Genomic DNA, 26,933 nt, shown 5'->3' on the forward strand with positions numbered 1-26,933 from the left:
GGATGGGTGAACAGGTGGGTCGGTGAACGGGTGAGTGGGTGAGTGGGTGAACGGGTGGATGGGTGAACAGGTGGGTCGGTGAACGGGTGAGTGGGTGAGTGGGTGAGCTGGTGAACGGGTGAGTGGGTGAGTGGGTGAGTGGGTGAGCTGGTGAATGGGTGAGTGGGTGAGTGGGTGAGCTGGTGAACGGGTGAGTGGGGTGGGTAAGCAAACATCGCGACATATGTCTCTCTCTGTGTCTCTGTGTCTCCCTCTCTCTGTGTCTCTGTGTCTCTCTCTGTCTCTCTGTCTCTCTCTGTGTCTCTCTGTGTGTCTGTCTCTGTCTCTCTGTGTCTCTGTGTCTCTCTCTGTCTCTCTGCATCTCTCTGTGTCTCTCTGTGTGTCTGTCTCTGTCTCTCTCTGTGTCTCTGTGTGTCTGTCTCTGTCTCTCTCTGTCTCTCTGTGTGTCTGTCTCTGTCTCTCTCTGTGTCTCTGTGTGTCTGTGTCTCTGTGTCTCTCTCTCTGTGTCTCTCTGTGTCTCTCTGTGTGTCTCTCTCTGTCTCTCTCTGTGTATCTGTGTGTCTGTGTGTCTGTGTCTCTCTCTGTGTCTCTCTGTGTGTCTCTCCCTGTGTCTCTGTCTCTCTGTGTCTCTGTGTCTGTGTCTGTCTCTCTGTGTCTCCCTCTCTCTGTGTGTCTGTGTCTCTGTGTCTCTCTCTCTGTGTGTCTCTGTCTCTGTGTCTCTGTCTCTCTGTCTCTGTGTCTCTGTGTCTCTCTCTGTGTCTCTGTGTCTCTCTGTGTCTCTGTGTCTCTCTCTCTGTGTCTCTCTCTGTCTCTGTGTCTCTGTCTCTGTGTCTCTCTCTGTGTGTCTCTGTGTCTCTGTGTCTCTGTGTGTCTCTGTCTCTCTGTCTCTGTGTCTCTGTGTCTCTCTCTGTGTCTCTGTCTCTGTGTCTCTCTCTGTGTCTCTCTGTGTCTCTCTCTCTGTGTGTCTCTGTCTCTGTGTCTCTCTCTCTGTGTGTCTCTGTCTCTGTGTCTCTGTCTCTCTGTCTCTGTGTCTCACTCTCTCTGTCTCTGTGTCTCTCTGTCTCTCTGTCTCTGTGTCTCTCTCTGTCTCTCTGTGTCTCTCTGTGTCTCTGTGTCTCTGTCTCTGTGTCTCTCTCTGTGTGTCTCTGTCTCTGTGTCTCTCTCTGTGTCTCTGTGTCTCTCTCTGTGTGTCTCTGTGTCTCTCTCTGTCTGTGTCTCTGTGTCTCTCTCTGTCTCTGTGTCTCTCTCTGTGTCTCTGTCTCTGTGTCTCTGTGTCTCTCTCTGTCTCTGTGTCTCTCTCTGTGTCTCTGTCTCTGTGTCTCTGTGTCTCTCTCTGTGTCTCTCTCTCTGTGTGTCTCTGTGTCTCTGTGTCTCTGTGTCTCTCTCTGTGTGTCTCTGTCTCTCTGTGTGTCTCTGTCTCTGTGTCTCTCTCTGTGTCTCTGTCTCTCTGTCTCTCTGTGTCTCTGTGTCTCTCTCTGTGTCTCTGTCTCTCTGTCTCTGTGTCTCTGTGTCTCTCTCTGTGTCTCTGTGTCTCTCTCTCTGTGTCTCTGTCTCTCTGTCTCTGTGTCTCTCTGTGTCTCTCTGTGTGTCTCTGTGTCTCTGTGTCTCTCTGTCTCTGTGTCTCTGTGTCTCTCTCTGTGTCTCTGTGTCTCTCTGTGTCTCTGTGTCTCTCTCTCTGTGTCTCTCTCTGTCTCTGTGTCTCTGTCTCTGTGTCTCTCTCTGTGTGTCTCTGTGTCTCTGTGTCTCTGTGTGTCTCTGTCTCTCTGTCTCTGTGTCTCTGTGTCTCTCTCTGTGTCTCTGTCTCTGTGTCTCTCTCTGTGTCTCTCTGTGTCTCTCTCTCTGTGTGTCTCTGTCTCTGTGTCTCTCTCTCTGTGTGTCTCTGTCTCTGTGTCTCTGTCTCTCTGTCTCTGTGTCTCACTCTCTCTGTCTCTGTGTCTCTCTGTCTCTCTGTCTCTGTGTCTCTCTCTGTCTCTCTGTGTCTCTCTGTGTCTCTGTGTCTCTGTCTCTGTGTCTCTCTCTGTGTGTCTCTGTCTCTGTGTCTCTCTCTGTGTCTCTGTGTCTCTCTCTGTGTGTCTCTGTGTCTCTCTCTGTCTGTGTCTCTGTGTCTCTCTCTGTCTCTGTGTCTCTCTCTGTGTCTCTGTCTCTGTGTCTCTGTGTCTCTCTCTGTCTCTGTGTCTCTCTCTGTGTCTCTGTCTCTGTGTCTCTGTGTCTCTCTCTGTGTCTCTCTCTCTGTGTGTCTCTGTGTCTCTGTGTCTCTGTGTCTCTCTCTCTGTGTGTCTCTGTCTCTCTGTGTGTCTCTGTCTCTGTGTCTCTCTCTGTGTCTCTGTCTCTCTGTCTCTCTGTGTCTCTGTGTCTCTCTCTGTGTCTCTGTCTCTCTGTCTCTGTGTCTCTGTGTCTCTCTCTGTGTCTCTGTGTCTCTCTCTCTGTGTCTCTGTCTCTCTGTCTCTGTGTCTCTCTGTGTCTCTCTGTGTGTCTCTGTGTCTCTGTGTCTCTCTGTCTCTGTGTCTCTGTGTCTCTCTCTGTGTCTCTCTCTCTCTCTGTGTCTGTGTCTCTGTGTGTCTCTGTGTCTCTCTGTCTCTGTGTCTCTGTCTCACTCTCTCTGTCTCTGTGTCTCTCTGTGACTCTGTCTCTCTGTGTCTCTCTCTCTCTCTCTGTGTCTCTGTGTCTCTGTCTCTGTGTCTCTGTCTCTGTGTCTCTCTCTGTGTCTCTGTCTCTCTGTCTCTCTGTGTCTGTGTCTCTGTGTCTCTCTGTCTCTGTGTCTCTGTCTCACTCTCTCTGTCTCTCTGTGCCTCTCTGTGTCTCCCTCTGTGTCTCTGTGTCTCTGTGTCTCTCTGTCTCTGTGTCTCTCTGTGTCTCCCTGTCTCTCTGTGTGTCTGTGTCTCCCTGTCTCTCGCTCTGCCGCGTCGTCAGATGGCTCCGGACTACGACCACCTCACGCTGCTGCAGAAGGTCGAGGTGTTTGAGCACGCCGTGACCAACACGGCGGGTGACGACCTCGCCAAGCTGCTGTGGCTCAAGAGCCCCAGCTCAGAGGTGACTCACTCACTCAGTCAGTCAGTCACTCAGTCAGTCACTCAGTCACTCAGTCAGTCACTCAGTCAGTCACTCAGTCAGTCAGTCAGGTTTGAGCACGCCGTGACCAACACGGCGGGTGACGACCTCGCCAAGCTGCTGTGGCTCAAGAGCCCCAGCTCAGAGGTGACTCACTCACTCAGTCAGTCAGTCACTCAGTCAGTCACTCAGTCACTCAGTCAGTCACTCACTCAGTCACTCAGTCAGTCACTCAGTCAGTCACTCAGTCAGGTTGAGCACGCCGTGACCAACACGGCGGGTGACGACCTCGCCAAGCAGCTGTGGCTCAAGAGCCCCAGCTCAGAGGTGACTCACTCACTCAGTCACTCAGTCACTCAGTCAGTCACTCAGTCACTCAGTCAGTCACTCACTCAGTCACTCAGTCAGTCACTCAGTCAGTCACTCAGTCAGGTTGAGCACGCCGTGACCAACACGGCGGGTGACGACCTGGCCAAGCTGCTGTGGCTCAAGAGCCCCAGCTCAGAGGTGACTCACTCAGTCACTCAGTCAGTCACTCAGTCAGTCACTCAGTCACTCAGTCAGTCACTCACTCAGTCAGTCACTCAGTCAGTCACTCAGTCAGGTTGAGCACGCCGTGACCAACACGGCGGGTGACGACCTCGCCAAGCTGCTGTGGCTCAAGAGCCCCAGCTCAGAGGTGACTCACTCACTCAGTCAGTCAGTCACTCAGTCAGTCACTCAGTCACTCACTCAGTCACTCACTCAGTCAGTCACTCAGTCAGGTTGAGCACGCCGTGACCAACACGGCGGGTGACGACCTCGCCAAGCTGCTGTGGCTCAAGAGCCCCAGCTCAGAGGTGACTCACTCACTCAGTCAGTCAGTCACTCAGTCAGTCACTCAGTCACTCACTCAGTCAGGTTGAGCACGCCGTGACCAACACGGCGGGTGACGACCTCGCCAAGCTGCTGTGGCTCAAGAGCCCCAGCTCAGAGGTGACTCACTCACTCAGTCAGTCAGTCACTTAGTCAGTCACTCAGTCACTCAGTCAGTCAGGTTGAGCACGCCGTGACCAACACGGCGGGTGACGACCTCGCCAAGCTGCTGTGGCTCAAGAGCCCCAGCTCAGAGGTGACTCACTCACTCAGTCAGTCAGTCACTCAGTCAGTCACTCAGTCACTCACTCAGTCAGGTTGAGCACGCCGTGACCAACACGGCGGGTGACGACCTCGCCAAGCTGCTGTGGCTCAAGAGCCCCAGCTCAGAGGTGACTCACTCACTCAGTCAGTCAGTCACTCAGTCAGTCACTCAGTCACTCAGTCAGTCAGGTTGAGCACGCCGTGACCAACACGGCGGGTGACGACCTCGCCAAGCTGCTGTGGCTCAAGAGCCCCAGCTCAGAGGTGACTCACTCACTCAGTCAGTCAGTCACTCAGTCAGTCACTCAGTCACTCAGTCAGTCAGGTTGAGCACGCCGTGACCAACACGGCGGGTGACGACCTCGCCAAGCTGCTGTGGCTCAAGAGCCCCAGCTCAGAGGTGACTCACTCACTCAGTCAGTCAGTCACTCAGTCAGTCACTCAGTCACTCAGTCAGTCAGGTTGAGCACGCCGTGACCAACACGGCGGGTGACGACCTCGCCAAGCTGCTGTGGCTCAAGAGCCCCAGCTCAGAGGTGACTCACTCACTCAGTCAGTCAGTCACTCAGTCAGTCACTCAGTCACTCACTCAGTCAGGTTGAGCACGCCGTGACCAACACGGCGGGTGACGACCTCGCCAAGCTGCTGTGGCTCAAGAGCCCCAGCTCAGAGGTGACTCACTCACTCAGTCAGTCAGTCACTCAGTCAGTCAATCAGTCACTCAGTCAGTCAGGTTGAGCACGCCGTGACCAACACGGCGGGTGACGACCTCGCCAAGCTGCTGTGGCTCAAGAGCCCCAGCTCAGAGGTGACTCACTCACTCAGTCAGTCAGTCACTCAGTCAGTCACTCAGTCACTCAGTCAGTCAGGTTGAGCACGCCGTGACCAACACGGCGGGTGACAACCTCGCCAAGCTGCTGTGGCTCAAGAGCCCCAGCTCAGAGGTGACTCACTCACTCAGTCAGTCAGTCACTCAGTCAGTCAGTCACTCACTCACTCAGTCAGGTTGAGCACGCCGTGACCAACACGGCGGGTGACGACCTCGCCAAGCTGCTGTGGCTCAAGAGCCCCAGCTCAGAGGTGACTCACTCACTCAGTCAGTCAGTCACTCAGTCAGTCAGTCACTCACTCACTCAGTCAGGTTGAGCACGCCGTGACCAACACGGCGGGTGACGACCTCGCCAAGCTGCTGTGGCTCAAGAGCCCCAGCTCAGAGGTGACTCACTCACTCAGTCAGTCAGTCACTCAGTCAGTCACTCAGTCACTCACTCAGTCAGGTTGAGCACGCCGTGACCAACACGGCGGGTGACGACCTCGCCAAGCTGCTGTGGCTCAAGAGCCCCAGCTCAGAGGTGACTCACTCACTCAGTCAGTCAGTCACTCAGTCAGTCACTCAGTCAGTCAGGTTGAGCACGCCGTGACCAACACGGCGGGTGACGACCTCGCCAAGCTGCTGTGGCTCAAGAGCCCCAGCTCAGAGGTGACTCACTCACTCAGTCAGTCAGTCACTCAGTCAGTCACTCAGTCACTCAGTCAGTCAGGTTGAGCACGCCGTGACCAACACGGCGGGTGACGACCTCGCCAAGCTGCTGTGGCTCAAGAGCCCCAGCTCAGAGGTGACTCACTCACTCAGTCAGTCACTCAGTCAGTCAGTCACTCACTCACTCAGTCAGGTTGAGCACGCCGTGACCAACACGGCGGGTGACGACCTCGCCAAGCTGCTGTGGCTCAAGAGCCCCAGCTCAGAGGTGACTCACTCACTCAGTCAGTCAGTCACTCAGTCAGTCAGTCACTCACTCACTCAGTCAGGTTGAGCACGCCGTGACCAACACGGCGGGTGACGACCTCGCCAAGCTGCTGTGGCTCAAGAGCCCCAGCTCAGAGGTGACTCACTCACTCAGTCAGTCACTCAGTCAGTCACTCAGTCACTCACTCAGTCAGGTTGAGCACGCCGTGACCAACACGGCGGGTGACGACCTCGCCAAGCTGCTGTGGCTCAAGAGCCCCAGCTCAGAGGTGACTCACTCACTCAGTCACTCAGTCAGTCACTCAGTCAGTCACTCAGTCACTCAGTCACTCAGTCAGTCAGTCACTCACTCAGTCAGTCAGGTTGAGCACGCCGTGACCAACACGGCGGGTGACGACCTCGCCAAGCTGCTGTGGCTCAAGAGCCCCAGCTCAGAGGTGACTCACTCACTCAGTCAGTCAGTCACTCAGTCAGTCAGTCACTCACTCACTCAGTCAGGTTGAGCACGCCGTGACCAACACGGCGGGTGACGACCTCGCCAAGCTGCTGTGGCTCAAGAGCCCCAGCTCAGAGGTGACTCACTCACTCAGTCACTCAGTCAGTCACTCAGTCACTCAGTCACTCAGTCACTCAGTCAGTCAGTCACTCACTCAGTCAGTCAGGTTGAGCACGCCGTGACCAACACGGCGGGTGACGACCTCGCCAAGCTGCTGTGGCTCAAGAGCCCCAGCTCAGAGGTGACTCACTCACTCAGTCAGTCAGTCACTCAGTCAGTCAGTCACTCACTCACTCAGTCAGGTTGAGCACGCCGTGACCAACACGGCGGGTGACGACCTCGCCAAGCTGCTGTGGCTCAAGAGCACCAGCTCAGAGGTGACTCACTCACTCAGTCAGTCAGTCACTCAGTCAGTCAGTCACTCACTCACTCAGTCAGGTTGAGCACGCCGTGACCAACACGGCGGGTGACGACCTCGCCAAGCTGCTGTGGCTCAAGAGCCCCAGCTCAGAGGTGACTCACTCACTCAGTCAGTCAGTCACTCAGTCAGTCAGTCACTCACTCAATCAGTCAGGTTGAGCACGCCGTGACCAACACAGCGGGTGACGACCTCGCCAAGCTGCTGTGGCTCAAGAGCCCCAGCTCAGAGGTGACTCACTCAGTCAGTCAGTCACTCAGTCAGTCAGTCACTCACTCACTCAGTCAGGTTGAGCACGCCGTGACCAACACGGCGGGTGACGACCTCGCCAAGCTGCTGTGGCTCAAGAGCCCCAGCTCAGAGGTGACTCACTCACTCAGTCAGTCAGTCACTCAGTCAGTCAGTCACTCACTCACTCAGTCAGGTTGAGCACGCCGTGACCAACACGGCGGGTGACGACCTCGCCAAGCTGCTGTGGCTCAAGAGCCCCAGCTCAGAGGTGACTCACTCACTCAGTCAGTCAGTCACTCAGTCAGTCAGTCACTCACTCACTCAGTCAGGTTGAGCACGCCGTGACCAACACGGCGGGTGACGACCTCGCCAAGCTGCTGTGGCTCAAGAGCCCCAGCTCAGAGGTGACTCACTCACTCAGTCAGTCAGTCACTCAGTCAGTCAGTCACTCACTCACTCAGTCAGGTTGAGCACGCCGTGACCAACACGGCGGGTGACGACCTCGCCAAGCTGCTGTGGCTCAAGAGCCCCAGCTCAGAGGTGACTCACTCACTCAGTCAGTCAGTCACTCAGTCAGTCAGTCACTCACTCACTCAGTCAGGTTGAGCACACCGTGACCAACACGGCAGGTGACGACCTCACCAAGCTGCTGTGGCTCAAGAGCCCCAGCTCAGAGGTGACTCACTCACTCAGTCAGTCAGTCACTCAGTCAGTCAGTCACTCACTCACTCAGTCAGGTTGAGCACGCCGTGACCAACACGGCGGGTGACGACCTCGCCAAGCTGCTGTGGCTCAAGAGCCCCAGCTCAGAGGTGACTCACTCACTCAGTCAGTCAGTCACTCAGTCAGTCAGTCACTCACTCACTCAGTCAGGTTGAGCACGCCGTGACCAACACGGCGGGTGACGACCTCGCCAAGCTGCTGTGGCTCAAGAGCCCCAGCTCAGAGGTGACTCACTCACTCAGTCAGTCAGTCACTCAGTCAGTCAGTCACTCACTCACTCAGTCAGGTTGAGCACACCGTGACCAACACGGCAGGTGACGACCTCACCAAGCTGCTGTGGCTCAAGAGCCCCAGCTCAGAGGTGACTCACTCACTCAGTCAGTCAGTCACTCAGTCAGTCAGTCACTCACTCACTCAGTCAGGTTGAGCACGCCGTGACCAACACGGCGGGTGACGACCTCGCCAAGCTGCTGTGGCTCAAGAGCCCCAGCTCAGAGGTGACTCACTCACTCAGTCAGTCAGTCACTCAGTCAGTCAGTCACTCACTCAGTCAGGTTGAGCACGCCGTGACCAACACGGCGGGTGACGACCTCGCCAAGCTGCTGTGGCTCAAGAGCCCCAGCTCAGAGGTGACTCACTCACTCAGTCAGTCAGTCACTCAGTCAGTCAGTCACTCACTCACTCAGTCAGGTTGAGCACGCCGTGACCAACACGGCGGGTGACGACCTCGCCAAGCTGCTGTGGCTCAAGAGCCCCAGCTCAGAGGTGACTCACTCACTCAGTCAGTCAGTCACTCAGTCAGTCAGTCACTCACTCACTCAGTCAGGTTGAGCACGCCGTGACCAACACGGCGGGTGACGACCTCGCCAAGCTGCTGTGGCTCAAGAGCCCCAGCTCAGAGGTGACTCACTCACTCAGTCAGTCAGTCACTCAGTCAGTCAGTCACTCACTCACTCAGTCAGGTTGAGCACGCCGTGACCAACACGGCGGGTGACGACCTCGCCAAGCTGCTGTGGCTCAAGAGCCCCAGCTCAGAGGTGACTCACTCACTCAGTCAGTCAGTCACTCAGTCAGTCAGTCACTCACTCACTCAGTCAGGTTGAGCACGTCGTGACCAACACGGCGGGTGACGACCTCGCCAAGCTGCTGTGGCTCAAGAGCCCCAGCTCAGAGGTGACTCACTCACTCAGTCAGTCAGTCACTCAGTCAGTCAGTCACTCACTCACTCAGTCAGGTTGAGCACGCCGTGACCAACACGGCGGGTGACGACCTCGCCAAGCTGCTGTGGCTCAAGAGCCCCAGCTCAGAGGTGACTCACTCACTCAGTCAGTCAGTCACTCAGTCAGTCAGTCACTCACTCACTCAGTCAGGTTGAGCACGCCGTGACCAACACGGCGGGTGACGACCTCGCCAAGCTGCTGTGGCTCAAGAGCCCCAGCTCAGAGGTGACTCACTCACTCAGTCAGTCAGTCACTCAGTCAGTCAGTCACTCACTCACTCAGTCAGGTTGAGCACGCCGTGACCAACACGGCGGGTGACGACCTCGCCAAGCTGCTGTGGCTCAAGAGCCCCAGCTCAGAGGTGACTCACTCACTCAGTCAGTCAGTCACTCAGTCAGTCAGTCACTCACTCACTCAGTCAGGTTGAGCACGCCGTGACCAACACGGCGGGTGACGACCTCGCCAAGCTGCTGTGGCTCAAGAGCCCCAGCTCAGAGGTGACTCACTCACTCAGTCAGTCAGTCACTCAGTCAGTCAGTCACTCACTCACTCAGTCAGGTTGAGCACGCCGTGACCAACACGGCGGGTGACGACCTCGCCAAGCTGCTGTGGCTCAAGAGCCCCAGCTCAGAGGTGACTCACTCACTCAGTCACTCAGTCACTCAGTCAGTCAGTCACTCACTCACTCAGTCAGGTTGAGCACGCCGTGACCAACACGGCGGGTGACGACCTCGCCAAGCTGCTGTGGCTCAAGAGCCCCAGCTCAGAGGTGACTCACTCACTCAGTCAGTCAGTCACTCAGTCAGTCAGTCACTCACTCACTCAGTCAGGTTGAGCACGCCGTGACCAACACGGCGGGTGACGACCTCGCCAAGCTGCTGTGGCTCAAGAGCCCCAGCTCAGAGGTGACTCACTCACTCAGTCAGTCAGTCACTCAGTCAGTCAGTCACTCACTCACTCAGTCAGGTTGAGCACGCCGTGACCAACACGGCGGGTGACGACCTCGCCAAGCTGCTGTGGCTCAAGAGCCCCAGCTCAGAGGTGACTCACTCACTCAGTCAGTCAGTCACTCAGTCAGTCAGTCACTCACTCACTCAGTCAGGTTGAGCACGCCGTGACCAACACGGCGGGTGACGACCTCGCCAAGCTGCTGTGGCTCAAGAGCCCCAGCTCAGAGGTCAGTCAGTCACTCAGTCACTCACTCAGTCACTCAGTCACTCAGTCACTCACTCAGTCACTCAGTCAGGTTGAGCACGCCGTGACCAACACGGCGGGTGACGACCTCGCCAAGCTGCTGTGGCTCAAGAGCCCCAGCTCAGAGGTCAGTCAGTCACTCAGTCACTCAGTCAGTCACTCAGTCACTCAGTCACTCAGTCAGTCAGTCACTCAGTCAGGTTGAGCACGCCGTGAACAACACGGCGGGTGACGACCTCGCCAAGCTGCTGTGGCTCAAGAGCCCCAGCTCAGAGGTGACTCACTCACTCAGTCAGTCAGTCAGTCAGTCAGTCACTCACTCACTCAGTCAGGTTGAGCACGCCGTGACCAACACGGCGGGTGACGACCTCGCCAAGCTGCTGTGGCTCAAGAGCCCCAGCTCAGAGGTGACTCACTCACTCAGTCAGTCAGTCACTCAGTCAGTCAGTCACTCAGTCACTCAGTCAGGTTGAGCACGCCGTGACCAACACGGCGGGTGACGACCTCGCCAAGCTGCTGTGGCTCAAGAGCCCCAGCTCAGAGGTCAGTCAGTCACTCAGTCACTCACTCAGTCACTCAGTCACTCAGTCACTCACTCAGTCACTCAGTCAGGTTGAGCACGCCGTGACCAACACGGCGGGTGACGACCTCGCCAAGCTGCTGTGGCTCAAGAGCCCCAGCTCAGAGGTCAGTCAGTCACTCAGTCAGTCACTCAGTCAGTCACTCAGTCACTCAGTCACTCACTCAGTCACTCAGTCAGGTTGAGCACGCCGTGACCAACACGGCGGGTGACGACCTCGCCAAGCTGCTGTGGCTCAAGAGCCCCAGCTCAGAGGTCAGTCAGTCACTCAGTCACTCACTCAGTCACTCAGTCACTCAGTCACTCACTCAGTCACTCAGTCAGGTTGAGCACGCCGTGACCAACACGGCGGGTGACGACCTCGCCAAGCTGCTGTGGCTCAAGAGCCCCAGCTCAGAGGTCAGTCAGTCACTCAGTCAGTCACTCAGTCAGTCAGTCACTCACTCAGTCAGGTTGAGCACGCCGTGACCAACACGGCGGGTGACGACCTCGCCAAGCTGCTGTGGCTCAAGAGCCCCAGCTCAGAGGTCAGTCAGTCACTCAGTCAGTCACTCAGTCAGTCAGTCACTCACTCACTCAGTCAGGTTGAGCACGCCGTGACCAACACGGCGGGTGACGACCTCGCCAAGCTGCTGTGGCTCAAGAGCCCCAGCTCAGAAGTGACTCACTCAGTCAGTCAGTCAGTCACTCAGTCAGTCACTCAGTCACTCACTCAGTCACTCAGTCACTCAGTCACTCACTCACTCACTCAGTCACTCAGTCAGTCACTCAGTCAGGCTGAGCACGCCGTGAACAACACGGCGGGTGACGACCTCGCCAAGCTGCTGTGGCTCAAGAGCCCCAGCTCAGAGGTGACTCACTCAGTCAGTCAGTCAGTCACTCAGTCAGTCACTCAGTCACTCACTCAGTCACTCAGTCACTCACTCAGTCACTCACTCAGTCACTCAGTCACTCACTCACTCACTCAGTCAGGTTGAGCACGCCGTGACCAACACGGCGGGTGACGACCTCGCCAAGCTGCTGTGGCTCAAGAGCCCCAGCTCAGAGGTGACTCACTCAGTCAGTCAGTCAGTCACTCAGTCACTCAGTCAGTCACTCACTCAGTCAGGTTGAGCACGCCGTGAACAACACGGCGGGTGACGACCTCGCCAAGCTGCTGTGGCTCAAGAGCCCCAGCTCAGAGGTGACTCACTCAGTCAGTCAGTCAGTCACTCAGTCAGTCAGTCAGTCAGTCACTCAGTCACTCACTCAGTCAGGTTGAGCACGCCGTGAACAACACGGCGGGTGACGACCTCGCCAAGCTGCTGTGGCTCAAGAGCCCCAGCTCAGAGGTGACTCACTCAGTCAGTCAGTCAGTCACTCAGTCACTCAGTCACTCAGTCAGGTTGAGCACGCCGTGACCAACACGGCGGGTGACGACCTCGCCAAGCTGCTGTGGCTCAAGAGCCCCAGCTCAGAGGTGACTCACTCAGTCAGTCAGTCAGTCACTCAGTCAGTCACTCAGTCACTCACTCAGTCACTCAGTCACTCACTCAGTCAGTCACTCAGTCACTCAGTCAGTCACTCAGTCACTCACTCAGTCAGTCACTCAGTCAGGTTGAGCACGCCGTGAACAACACGGCGGGTGACGACCTCGCCAAGCTGCTGTGGCTCAAGAGCCCCAGCTCAGAGGTCAGTCAGTCACTCAGTCAGTCACTCACTCAGTCAGTCACTCAGTCAGTCACTCACTCAGTCACTCAGTCACTCAGTCAGGCTGAGCACGCCGTGAACAACACGGCGGGTGACGACCTCGCCAAGCTGCTGTGGCTCAAGAGCCCCAGCTCAGAGGTGACTCACTCAGTCAGTCACTCAGTCACTCAGTCACTCAGTCACTCAGTCAGGTTGAGCACGCCGTGAACAACACGGCGGGTGACGACCTCGCCAAGCTGCTGTGGCTCAAGAGCCCCAGCTCAGAGGTGACTCACTCAGTCAGTCACTCACTCAGTCAGTCACTCACTCAGTCAGTCACTCAGTCACTCAGTCACTCAGTCAGTCACTCAGTCAGTCACTCAGTCAGGTTGAGCACGCCGTGGACAACACGGCGGGTGACGACCTCGCCAAGCTGCTGTGGCTCAAGAGCCCCAGCTCAGAGGTCAGTCAGTCACTCAGTCAGTCACTCAGTCAGTCACTCAGTCACTCAGTCAGTCACTCAGTCACTCAGTCAGTCACTCAGTCAGGTTGAGCACGCCGTGAACAACACGGTGGGTGACGACCTCGCCAAGCTGCTGTGGCTCAAGAGCCCCAGCTCAGAGGTCAGTCAGTCACTCAGTCAGTCACTCACTCAGTCAGTCACTCAGTCAGTCACTCACTCAGTCACTCAGTCACACAGTCAGGCTGAGCACGCCGTGAACAACACGGCGGGTGACGACCTCGCCAAGCTGCTGTGGCTCAAGAGCCCCAGCTCAGAGGTCAGTCAGTCACTCAGTCAGTCACTCAGTCACTCAGTCACTCAGTCAGTCAGTCACTCAGTCAGGTTGAGCACGCCGTGAACAACACGGCGGGTGACGACCTCGCCAAGCTGCTGTGGCTCAAGAGCCCCAGCTCAGAGGTCAGTCAGTCACTCAGTCAGTCACTCAGTCAGTCACTCACTCAATCACTCAGTCACTCAGTCAGGCTGAGCACGCCGTGAACAACACGGCGGGTGACGACCTCGCCAAGCTGCTGTGGCTCAAGAGCCCCAGCTCAGAGGTCAGTCAGTCACTCAGTCAGTCACTCAGTCAGTCACTCACTCAGTCACTCACTCAGTCACTCACTCAGTCACTCACTCAGTCAGGTTGAGCACGCCGTGAACAACACGGCGGGTGACGACCTCGCCAAGCTGCTGTGGCTCAAGAGCCCCAGCTCAGAGGTGACTCACTCACTCAGTCAGTCACTCAGTCAGTCACTCAGTCACTCAGTCACTCAGTCAGTCAGTCAGTCACTCAGTCAGGTTGAGCACGCCGTGAACAACACGGCGGGTGACGACCTCGCCAAGCTGCTGTGGCTCAAGAGCCCCAGCTCAGAGGTCAGTCAGTCACTCAGTCAGTCATTCAGTCACTCACTCAGTCACTCAGTCAGTCAGTCACTCAGTCACTCAGTCAGGCTGAGCACGCCGTGAACAACACGGCGGGTGACGACCTCGCCAAGCTGCTGTGGCTCAAGAGCCCCAGCTCAGAGGTCAGTCAGTCACTCAGTCAGTCACTCAGTCAGTCACTCAGTCACTCAGTCACTCAGTCAGTCAGTCAGTCACTCAGTCAGGTTGAGCACGCCGTGAACAACACGGCGGGTGACGACCTCGCCAAGCTGCTGTGGCTCAAGAGCCCCAGCTCAGAGGTCAGTCAGTCACTCAGTCAGTCAGTCACTCAGTCAGTCACTCAGTCACTCAGTCAGTCACTCAGTCAGTCAGTCACTCAGTCAGTCACTCAGTCACTCACTCAGTCAGGTTGAGCACACCGTGAACAACACGGCGGGTGACGACCTCGCCAAGCTACTGTGGCTCAAGAGCCCCAGCTCAGAGGTCAGTCAGTCACTCAGTCAGTCACTCAGTCAGTCACTCAGTCAGTCAGTCAGTCACTCAGTCAGGCTGAGCACGCCGTGAACAACACGGCGGGTGACGACCTCGCCAAGCTGCTGTGGCTCAAGAGCCCCAGCTCAGAGGTGACTCACTCAGTCAGTCAGTCACTCAGTCAGTCACTCAGTCAGTCACTCACTCACTCAGTCACTCAGTCAGGTTGAGCACGCCGTGAACAACACGGCGGGTGACGACCTCGCCAAGCTGCTGTGGCTCAAGAGCCCCAGCTCAGAGGTGACTCACTCACTCAGTCAGTCAGTCACTCAGTCAGTCACTCAGTCAGTCACTCACTCACTCAGTCACTCAGTCAGGTTGAGCACGCCGTGAACAACACGGCAGGTGACGACCTCGCCAAGCTGCTGTGGCTCAAGAGCCCCAGCTCAGAGGTGACTCACTCACTCAGTCACTCACTCAGTCAGTCAGTCACTCAGTCACTCACTCAGTCACTCAGTCAGTCAGGTTGAGCACGCCGTGAACAACACGGCGGGTGACGACCTCGCCAAGCTACTGTGGCTCAAAAGCCCCAGCTCAGAGGTCAGTCAGTCACTCAGTAAGTCACTCACTCAGTCACTCACTCAGTCACTCACTCAGTCACTCACTCAGTCACTCACTCAGTCAGGTTGAGCACGCCGTGAACAACATGGCGGGTGACGACCTCGCCAAGCTGCTGTGGCTCAAGAGCCCCAGCTCAGAGGTCAGTCAGTCACTCAGTCAGTCACTCACTCAGTCACTCACTCAGTCACTCACTCAGTCACTCACTCAGTCACTCACTCAGTCAGGTTGAGCACGCCGTGAACAACACGGCGGGTGACGACCTCGCCAAACTACTGTGGCTGAAGAGTCCCAGCTCAGAGGTGACTCACTCAGTCAGTCAGTCAGTCACTCAGTCACTCACTCAGTCACTCACTCAGTCACTCACTCAGTCACTCAGTCAGGTTGAGCACGCCGTGAACAACACGGCGGGTGACGACCTCGCCAAGCTGCTGTGGCTCAAGAGCCCCAGCTCAGAGGTGACTCACTCACTCAGTCAGTCAGTCACTCAGTCAGTCAGTCACTCACTCACTCAGTCAGGTTGAGCACGCCGTGACCAACACGGCGGGTGACGACCTCGCCAAGCTGCTGTGGCTCAAGAGCCCCAGCTCAGAGGTGACTCACTCACTCAGTCAGTCAGTCAGTCACTCAGTCACTCACTCAGTCACTCACTCAGTCACTCAGTCAGTCACTCAGTCAGGTTGAGCACGCCGTGAACAACACGGCGGGTGACGACCTCGCCAAGCTGCTGTGGCTCAAGAGCCCCAGCTCAGAGGTCAGTCACTCATTCAGTCACTCAGTCAGTCACTCAGTCACTCACTCAGTCACTCACTCAGTCACTCAGTCAGTCAGTCACTCAGTCACTCAGTCAGGCTGAGCACGCCGTGAACAACACGGCGGGTGACGACCTCGCCAAGCTGCTGTGGCTCAAGAGCCCCAGCTCAGAGGTCAGTCAGTCACTCAGTCAGTCACTCAGTCAGTCACTCAGTCAGTCACTCACTCAGTCACTCAGTCAGTCACTCAGGCAGTCAGTCACTCAGTCACTCACTCAGTCACTCAGTCAGTCAGTCACTCAGTCACTCAGTCAGGCTGAGCACGCCGTGAACAACACGGCGGGTGACGACCTCGCCAAGCTGCTGTGGCTCAAGAGCCCCAGCTCAGAGGTCAGTCAGTCACTCAGTCAGTCACTCAGTCACTCAGTCAGTCAGTCAGTCACTCAGTCAGGTTGAGCACGCCGTGAACAACACGGCGGGTGACGACCTCGCCAAGCTGCTGTGGCTCAAGAGCCCCAGCTCAGAGGTGACTCACTCACTCAGTCAGTCAGTCACTCACTCAGTCACTCAGTCACTCAGTCAGTCACTCAGTCAGTCACTCACTCAGTCACTCAGTCAGTCACTCAGTCAGTCAGTCACTCAGTCACTCACTCAGTCACTCAGTCAGTCAGTCACTCAGTCACTCAGTCAGGCTGAGCACGCCGTGAACAACACGGCGGGTGACGACCTCGCCAAGCTGCTGTGGCTCAAGAGCCCCAGCTCAGAGGTCAGTCAGTCACTCAGTCAGTCACTCACTCAGTCACTCACTCACTCAGTCACTCAGTCAGTCAGTCACTCAGTCACTCAGTCAGGCTGAGCACGCCGTGAACAACACGGCGGGTGACGACCTCGCCAAGCTGCTGTGGCTCAAGAGCCCCAGCTCAGAGGTCAGTCAGTCACTCAGTCAGTCACTCAGTCAGTCACTCAGTCAGTCACTCACTCAGTCACTCAGTCAGTCACTCAGTCACTCAGTCAGGTTGAGCACGCCGTGACCAACACGGCGGGTGACGACCTCGCCAAGCTGCTGTGGCTCAAGAGCCCCAGCTCAGAGGTCAGTCACTCACTCAGTCACTCAGTCAGTCACTCACTCACTCAGTCACTCACTCAGTCACTCAGTCAGTCACTCACTCAGTCAGGTTGAGCACGCCGTGAACAACACGGCGGGTGACGACCTCGCCAAGCTACTGTGGCTCAAGAGCCCCAGCTCAGAGGTGACTCACTCACTCAGTCAGTCACTCAGTCACTCAGTCACTCACTCAGTCAGTCAGTCACTCAGTCACTCACTCAGTCACTCAGTCACTCAGTCAGTCACTCAGTCAGTCACTCAGTCAGTCACTCAGTCAGTCACTCAGTCACTCAGTCAGTCACTCAGTCAGTCACTCACTCAGTCAGTCACTCAGTCAGTCACTCAGTCACTCAGTCAGTCACTCAGTCAGTCACTCAGTCAGTCACTCAGTCAGTCAGTCACTCAGTCACTCACTCAGTCAGTCACTCACTCAGTCAGTCACTCAGTCACTCAGTCAGTCACTCAGTCAGTCGGTCAGTCACTCACTCACTCACTCAGTCACTCACTCAGTCACTCAGTCACTCACTCAGTCACTCAGTCAGTCACTCAGTCAGTCACTCAGTTACTCAGTCAGTCAGTCACTCAGTCAGTCAGTCACTCAGTCACTCACTCAGTCAGTCACTCACTCAGTCAGTCACTCAGTCAGTCAGTCACTCAGTCAGTCACTCAGTCAGTCGGTCAGTCACTCACTCACTCAGTCAGTCACTCAGTCAGTCAGTCAGTCACTCAGTCAGTCACTCAGTCACTCACTCACTCAGTGACTCACTCAGTCGCTCACTCAGTCACTCACTCAGTCACTCACTCACTCAGTCACTCACTCAGTCACTCACTCAGTCACTCAGCCGCTCACTCAGTCACTCACTCAATCTCTCAGTCACTCTCTCAGTCGCTCGCTCACTCAGTCACTCACTCACTCAGCCACTCGCTCAGTCAGTCGCTCACTCAGTCACTCACTCAGTGACTCACTCAGTCACTCACTCCTCACCCACCTACCAGCAGGTGAGCTGGTAGGTGGGTGAGTGACTGGGTGAGTGACTGGGTGAGTGGGTGGGTGAGTAGGTGAGTGGGTGGGTGAGTGACTGGGTGAGGAACTGGGTGAGGGACTGGGTGAGTAGGTGAGTGGGTGGATGAGTAGGTGAGTGACTGGGTGAGTGACTGGGTGAGTGGGTGGGTGAGTAGGTGAGTGGGTGGGTGAGTGACTGGGTGAGTGACTGGGTGAGTGACTAAGTGAGTAGGTGAGTGGGTGGATGAGTAGGTGAGTGACTGGGTGAGTGACTGGGTGAGTGGGTGGGTGAGTAGGTGAGTGGGTGGGTGGGTGAGTAGGTGAGTGACTGGGTGAGTGACTGGGTGAGTAGGTGAGTGGGTGGGTGAGTGACTGGGTGAGTGACTGGGTGAGTGGGTGGGTGAGTAGGTGAGTGGGTGGGTGGGTGAGTAGGTGAGTGACTGGGTGAGTGACTGGGTGAGTAGGTGAGTGAGTGACTAGGTGAGTAGGTGAGTGGGTGGGTGAGTAGGTGAGTGGGTGGGTGAGTGACTGGGTGAGGAACTGGGTGAGGGACTGGGTGAGTAGGTGAGTGGGTGGATGAGTAGGTGAGTGACTGGGTGAGTGACTGGGTGAGTGGGTGGGTGAGTAGGTGAGTGGGTGGGTGAGTGACTGGGTGAGTGACTGGGTGAGTGACTAAGTGAGTAGGTGAGTGGGTGGATGAGTAGGTGAGTGACTGGGTGAGTGACTGGGTGAGTGGGTGGGTGAGTAGGTGAGTGGGTGGGTGGGTGAGTAGGTGAGTGACTGGGTGAGTGACTGGGTGAGTAGGTGAGTGGGTGGGTGAGTGACTGGGTGAGTGACTGGGTGAGTGGGTGGGTGAGTAGGTGAGTGGGTGGGTGGGTGAGTAGGTGAGTGACTGGGTGAGTGACTGGGTGAGTAGGTGAGTGAGTGACTAGGTGAGTAGGTGAGTGGGTGGGTGAGTAGGTGAGTGACTGGGTGAGTAGGTGAGTGACTGGGTGAGTGGGTGGGTGAGTAGGTGAGTGGGTGGGTGAGTGACTGAGTGAGTGGGTGAGTGACTGGGTGAGTAGGTGGGTGAGTGATTGAAAGTGTGAATGAATAAGAGTGAGTGTATGTGCTGTGTGTGTGTGTGTGGGGAGCGGTGGTGCAGCGGTTAGCGCTACGCTGCGCTATGAACCCGGCGACCCGAGTTCGATTCCCGGTCCTGGGCCTCCTCCCCTAGGTCGACTCAGCCTCAAACGAGTACCTGGTGTAGCGGTGTGCCACAGTGCCGGTAGCCTTCATAGGTGCTCGCTAACAGCACTTGCCCCTACAGCCTGCTAGAGGCTACCTGGGGGATTTTTGTCTGTGTGTAAGTGCTGCTACTAACGGCACTTGCCCCTACAGCCTGCTAGAGGCTACCTGGGGGATCTGTGTCTGTGTGTAAGTGCTGCTACTAACAGCACTTGCCCCTACAGTCTGCTAGAGGCTACACGGGGGATCTTTGTCTGTGTGTAAGTGCTGCTACTAACAGCACTTGCCCCTACAGCCTGCTAGAGGCTACACGGGGGATCTTTGTCTGTGTGTAAGTGCTGCTACTAACAGCACTTGCCCCTACAGCCTGCTAGAGGCTACCTGGGGGATCTGTGTCTGTGTGTAAGTGCTGCTACTAACAGCACTTGCCCCTACAGCCTGCTAGAGGCTACCTGGGGGATCTTTGTCTGTGTGTAGGTGCTGCTACTAACAGCACTTGCCCCTGCAGCCTGCTAGAGGCTACACGGGGGATCTTTGTCTGTGTGTAAGTGCTGCTACTAACAGCACTTGCCCCTACAGCCTGCTAGAGGCTACACGGGGGATCTTTGTCTGTGTGTAAGTGCTGCTACTAACAGCACTTGCCCCTACAGCCTGCTAGAGGCTACCTAGGGGATCTTTGTCTGTGTGTAGGTGCTGCTACTAACAGCACTTGCCCCTGCAGCCTGCTAGAGGCTACCTGGGGGATCTTTGTCTGTGTGTAAGTGCTGCTACTAACAGCACTTGCCCCTACAGTCTGCTAGAGGCTACGCGGGGGATCTTTGTCTGTGTGTAGGCGCTACTAACAGCACTTGCCCCTACAGCCTGCTAGAGGCTACGCGGGGGATCTTTGTCTGTGTGTAGGTGCTGCTACTAACAGCACTTGCCCCTACAGCCTGCTAGAGGCTACCTGGGGGATCTTTGTCTGTGTGCAAGTGCTGCTACTAACAGCACTTGCCCCTGCAGTCTGTGAAGGCTATACCCAGTGGGGGGCGTCTGCGTCTGTGTCTAGGTGTGGTTTGACCGTCGCACGAACTACACGCGCTCACTCGCTGTGATGTCCATGGTGGGATACATCCTGGGGCTGGGAGACCGGTACGTCACCCGCTCACTCACCCAGCCGCTCACCCACTCGCTCACCCACTCACTTACCCGCCCGCTCACCCAGCCGCTCACCCAGCCACTCACCCGCCCGCTCACCCGCTCAACCACTCACCCACCCACCCACCTACTCACCCACCCACCCACTCACCCACCAACCCACTCACCCACCCACTCACTCACTCACTCACCCACCCACCCACCCACTCACCCACTCACCCACCCACTCACCCACCCACCCACTCACCCACCCACCCACTCACCCACCCACTCACCCACCCACTCACCCACTCACCCACCCACCCACCCACTCACCCACCCACTCACCCACCCACTCACTCACCCATCCACTCACTCACTCACCCACCCACCCACTCACCCACCCACTCACCCACTCACCCACCCACCCACTCACCCACCCACTCACCCACCAACCCACTCACCCACCAACCCACTCACCCACCCACTCACCCACCCACCCACCCACTCACTCACCCACCCACCCACTCACTCACCCACCCACTCACTCACCCACCCACTCACCCACCCACCCACCCACCCACCCACTCACCCACCCACTCACCCACCCACTCACTCACCCACCCACCCACTCACCCACCCCACCCACTCACCCACTCACCCACCCACCCACCCACCCACCCACTCACCCACCCACTCACCCACCCACTCACCCACCCACTCACTCACCCATCCACTCACTCACTCACCCACCCACCCACCCACTCACCCACTCACCCACCCACCCACTCACCCACCCACTCACCCACCAACCCACTCACCCACCAACCCACTCACCCACCCACTCACCCACCCACCCACCCACCCACTCACTCACCCACCCACCCACTCACTCACCCACCCACCCACTCACTCACCCACCCACTCACCCACCCACCCACTCACCCACCCACTCACCCACCCACTCACTCACCCATCCACTCACTCACTCACCCACCCACCCACTCACCCACCCACTCACCCACTCACCCACCCACCCACTCACCCACCCACTCACCCACCAACCCACTCACCCACCAACCCACTCACCCACCCACTCACTCACCCACCCACCCACTCACTCACCCACCCACTCACTCACCCACCCACTCACTCACCCACTCACCCACTCACCCACCCACCCACCCACTCACCCACCCACCCACCCACCCACCCACCCACCCACTCACTCACCCACCCACTCACCCACGCACCCACCTACTCACCCACCCACTCACCCACCCACCCACTCACACACCCACCCACCCACTCACCCACCCACCCACCCACTCACCCACCCACTCACCCACCCACCCACCCACCCACCCACTCACCCACCCACCCACCAACTCACTCACTCACCCACCCACTCACCCACCCACTCACCCACCCACTCACCCACCCACTCACTCACTCACCCACCCACCCACCCACCCACCCACTCACCCACCCACTCACCCACCCACCCAACCACCCACTCACTCACCCACCCACCCACCCACCCACTCACTCACTCACCCACCCACTCACTCACCCACCCACCCACTCACCCACCCACTCACCCACTCAACCACTCACACACCCACCCACCCACTCACCCACCCACCCACCCACCCACTCACCCACCCACCCACCCACCCACTCACTCACCCACCCACCCACCCACCCACTCACCCACCCACCCACTCACTCACCCACCCACCCACCCACCCACCCACTCACCCACTCACCCACCCACTCACTCACTCACCCACCCACCCACCCACCCACCCACTCACCCACCCACCCACCCACTCACCCACCCACCCACTCACTCACCCACCCACTCACCCACCCACCCACCCACTCACCCACCAACCCACTCACCCACCCACTCATCCACCCACCCACCCACTCACTCACCCACCCACCCACCCACCCACTCACCCACCCACCCACTCACCCACCCACCCACCCACTCACCCACCCACCCACTCACCCACCCACTCACCCACCCAACCACCCACTCACCCACCCACCCACTCACCCACCCACCCACTCACTCACTCACCCACCCACCCACCCACCCACCCACTCACCCACCCACCCACTCACCCACTCACCCACCCACCCACTCACCCACCCACTCACCCACTCACCCACCCACTCACTCACTCACCCACCCACTCACTCACTCACCCACCCACTCACTCACCCACCCACCCACTCACTCACCCACTCACTCACCCACCCACTCACTCACTCACTCACTCACCCACCCACTCACCCACTCACCCACCCACCCACTCACCCACCCACCCACCCACCCACTCACCCACCCACCCACCCACCCACCCACTCACCCACCCACCCACCCACCCACTCACCCACCCACCCACTCACCCACCCACCCACCCACTCACTCACCCACCCACTCACCCACCCACTCACCCACTCACCCACCCACCCACTCACCCACCCACTCACCCACCCACCCACCCACTCACCCACTCACCCACCCACTCACCCACCCACCCACTCACCCACCCACTCACCCACCCCACCCACCCACCCACCCACTCACCCACCCACCCACCCACTCACCCACTCACCCACCCACCCACCCACTCACTCACCCACCCACCCACCCACTCACCCACTCACCCACCCACCCACCCACTCACCCACCCACTCACCCACTCACCCACTCACTCACTCACTCACCCACCCACCCACCCACTCACCCACCCACTCACCCACTCACCCACCCACCCACCCACTCACCCACCCACTCACCCACTCACCCACCCACTCACTCACTCACTCACCCACCCACCCACCCACTCACTCACCCACCCACTCACCCACCCACCCACTCACTCACCCACTCACTCACCCACCCACCCACTCACCCACTCACCCACCCACCCACCCACTCACCCACCCACCCACCCAACCACCCACCCACTCACCCACCCACTCACTCACCCACCCACTCACCCACCCACCCACCCACCCACCCACTCACCCACCCACCCACCCACTCACCCACCCACTCACCCACCCAACCACCCACTCACTCACCCACCCACCCACTCACCCACCCACCCACTCACTCACCCACCCACCCACCCACCCACTCACCCACTCACCCACCCACCCACTCACCCACCCACTCACCCACTCACCCACCCACTCACTCACTCACCCACCCACTCACTCACTCACCCACCCACTCACTCACCCACCCACCTACCCACTCACCCACCCACCCACTCACCCACTCACTCACCCACCCACCCACTCACTCACCCACCCACCCACCCACTCACCCACCCACCCACCCACCCACCCACTCACCCACCCACCCACCCACTCACTCACCCACCCACTCACCCACCCACCCACTCACCCACTCACCCACCCACCCACTCACCCACCCACTCACCCACCCACCCACCCACTCACCCACTCACCCACCCACCCACTCACCCACCCACCCACCCACTCACCCACCCACTCACCCACCCCACCCACCCACCCACTCACCCACTCACCCACCCACCCACCCACTCACTCACCCACCCACCCACTCACCCACTCACCCACCCACCCACCCACTCACCCACCCACTCACCCACTCACCCACCCACTCACTCACTCACTCACCCACCCACCCACCCACTCACCCACCCACCCACCCACTCACCCACCCACCCACCCACCCACCCACTCACCCACTCACCCACCCACCCACCCACCCACTCACCCACCCACTCACCCACTCACTCACCCACCCACCCACCCACTCACTCACCCACCCACTCACCCACCCACCCACTCACTCACCCACTCACTCACTCACCCACCCACCCACTCACCCACTCACCCACCCACCCACCCACCCACTCACCCACCCACCCACCCACCCACTCACTCACCCACCCACCCACCCACACTCACCCACCCACCCACTCACCCACCCACCCACTCACCCACCCACTCACCCAACCACCCACTCACTCACCCACCCACCCACTCACCCACCCACCCACTCACTCACCCACCCACCCACCCACTCACCCACTCACCCACCCACCCACTCACCCACCCACTCACCCACTCACCCACCCACTCACTCACTCACCCACCCACTCACTCACTCACCCACCCACTCACTCACCCACCCACCCACTCACTCACTCACTCACCCACTCACTCACCCACCCACTCACTCACTCACTCACCCACCCACCCACCCACTCACCCACTCACCCACCCACCCACTCACCCACCCACTCACCCACCCACCCACCCACTCACTCACCCACCCACTCACCCACCCACCCACTCACCCACTCACCCACCCACCCACTCACCCACCCACTCACCCACCCACCCACCCACTCACCCACTCACCCACCCACCCACCCACTCACCCACCCACCCACTCACCCACCCACTCACCCACCCCACCCACCCACCCACTCACCCACTCACCCACCCACCCACCCACTCACTCACCCACCCACCCACCCACTCACCCACTCACCCACCCACCCACTCACCCACCCACTCACCCACCCACTCACTCACTCACTCACCCACCCACCCACCCACCCACTCACCCACCCACCCACCCACTCACCCACCCACTCACTCACTCACTCACCCACCCACCCACCCACCCACTCACTCACCCACCCACTCACCCACCCACCCACTCACTCACCCACTCACTCACCCACCCACCCACTCACTCACTCACTCACCCACCCACCCACCCACTCACCCACTCACCCACCCACCCACCCACTCACCCACCCACCCACCCACTCACCCACCCACCCACCCACCCACTCACCCACCCACCCACCCACTCACCCACCCACCCACCCACTCACCCACCCACCCACCCACTCACCCACCCACCCACCCACCCACTCACCCACCCACCCACTCACCCACCCACCCACCCACTCACCCACCCACCTACTCACCCACCCACCCACCCACTCACCCACCCACCCACTCACCCACTCACCCACTCACCCACCCACCCACTCACCCACCCACCCACCCACTCACCCACCCCACCCCCTCTGTGTGTGCCACCGTGCCGGCCTTCATCATCACCGCTGCTGCTACTCGCTACTGACAACACTTGCCCCGACAGTCTGTTAAGAGGCTACACGGGGGACCTTTGTCTTTGTGTGTTGTGTGAATCAGCCATCCCTCCAATCTGATGCTGGACCGTCTCTCGGGGAAAATCCTCCACATCGACTTTGGAGACTGCTTTGAGGTCAGGTTCACGATGGCCGTGTGGGTGGGTGGGGTTCACGATGGCTGTGTGGGTGGGTGGGGTTCATGATGGCTGTGTGGGTGGGTGGGGTTCACGATGGCCGTGTGGCACGATGGCCGTGTGGGTGGGTGGGGTTCACTGTGGCCGTGTGGGTGGGTGGGGTTTACTGTGGCCGTGTGGGTGGGTGGGGTTCACGGTGGCCGTGTGGGTGGGTGGGGTTCACTGTGGCCGTGTGGGTGGGTGGGGTTCACTGTGGCCGTGTGGGTGGGTGGGGTTCACTGTGGCCGTGTGGGTGGGTGGGGGTTCATGATGGCTGTGTGGGTGGGTGGGGGTTCACGATGGCCGTGTGGGTGGGTGGGGTTCACTGTGGCCGTGTGGGTGGGTGGGGTTCATGGTGGCCGTGTGGGTGGGTGGGGTTCACGATGGCCGTGTGGGTGGGTGGGGTTCACTGTGGCCGTGTGGGTGGGTGGGGTTCACTGTGGCCGTGTGGGTGGGTGGGGTCCACTGTGGCCGTGTGGGTGGGTGGGGTTCACTGTGGCCGTGTGGGTGGGTGGGGTTCACCGGTGGCCGTGTGGGGTGGGTGGGGTTCACTGTGGCCGTGTGGGTGGGTGGGGTTCACTGTGGCCGTGTGGGTGGGTGGGGTTCACTGTGGCCGTGTGGGTGGGTGGGCTTCACTGTGGCCGTGTGGGTGGGTGGGGTTCACTGTGGCCGTGTGGGTGGGTGGGGTTCACTGTGGCCGTGTGGTGGGTGGGGTTCACTGTGGCCGTGTGGGTGGGTGGGGTTCACTGTGGCCGTGTGGGTGGGTGGGGTTCACTGTGGCTGTGTGGGTGGGTGGGGTTCACTGTGGCCGTGTGGGTGGGGGTTCACTGTGGCCGTGTGGGTGGGTGGGGTTCACTGTGGCCGTGTGGGTGGGTGGGTGGGGTTCACGGTGGCCGTGTGGGTGGGTGGGGTTCACTGTGGCCGTGTGGGTGGGTGGGGTTCACGATGGCCGTGTGGGTGGGTGGGGTTCACTGTGGCCGTGTGGGTGGGTGGGTGGGTGGCCGTGTGGGTGGGTGGGGTTCACTGTGGCCGTGTGGGTGGGTGGGGTTCACTGTGGCCGTGTGGGTGGGTGGCCGTGTGGGTGGGTGGCCGTGTGGGTGGGTGGCCGTGTGGGTGGGTGGGGTTCATGGTGGCCGTGTGGGGTGGGTGGCCGTGTGGGTGGGTGGCCGTGTGGGTGGGTGGGGTTCACGTTGTGATGATGGTGATGGCGATGTTGATGATGGTGTTGGTGGTGATGATGATGGTGGTGGTGATGGTGTTGGTGATGATGTTGGTGATGATGATATTAATAATGATGATGTTAATGATGATGTTGATGATGGTGATGATGGTGGTGTTGGTGGTGTTGGTGATGTTGATTATGATGATGTGATGATGATGGTGATGATGATGTTGATGATGGTGATGATGGTGGTGATGTTGATGATGATGATGGTGTTGGTGATGATGGT

At 58.7% G+C, this 26,933-nt stretch overlaps 1 protein-coding gene across 1 annotated transcript in view; it reads left to right on the plus strand.

Annotated features, from left to right (window-relative positions):
* Window positions 1–25,467, plus strand: part of LOC144954459 (serine/threonine-protein kinase mTOR-like) — a gene marked incomplete at both ends in the record, with an annotated part of 46,243 nt that extends 20,776 nt beyond the window's left edge. The window contains 3 exons of the mRNA XM_078884961.1: window positions 2,911–3,033; window positions 20,056–20,138; window positions 25,371–25,467. Coding sequence (XP_078741087.1) covers window positions 2,911–3,033; window positions 20,056–20,138; window positions 25,371–25,467 — 303 coding nt within the window. The remainder of the gene's footprint in view (window positions 1–2,910; window positions 3,034–20,055; window positions 20,139–25,370) is intronic.
* Between the last annotated feature and the right edge of the window lie 1,466 nt (window positions 25,468–26,933).

This window comes from Lampetra fluviatilis, unplaced genomic scaffold (genome assembly GCF_964198595.1).
Source record: "Lampetra fluviatilis unplaced genomic scaffold, kcLamFluv1.1 SCAFFOLD_780, whole genome shotgun sequence".
In the NCBI taxonomy this organism is placed as follows: Eukaryota; Metazoa; Chordata; class Hyperoartia; order Petromyzontiformes; family Petromyzontidae; genus Lampetra; species Lampetra fluviatilis.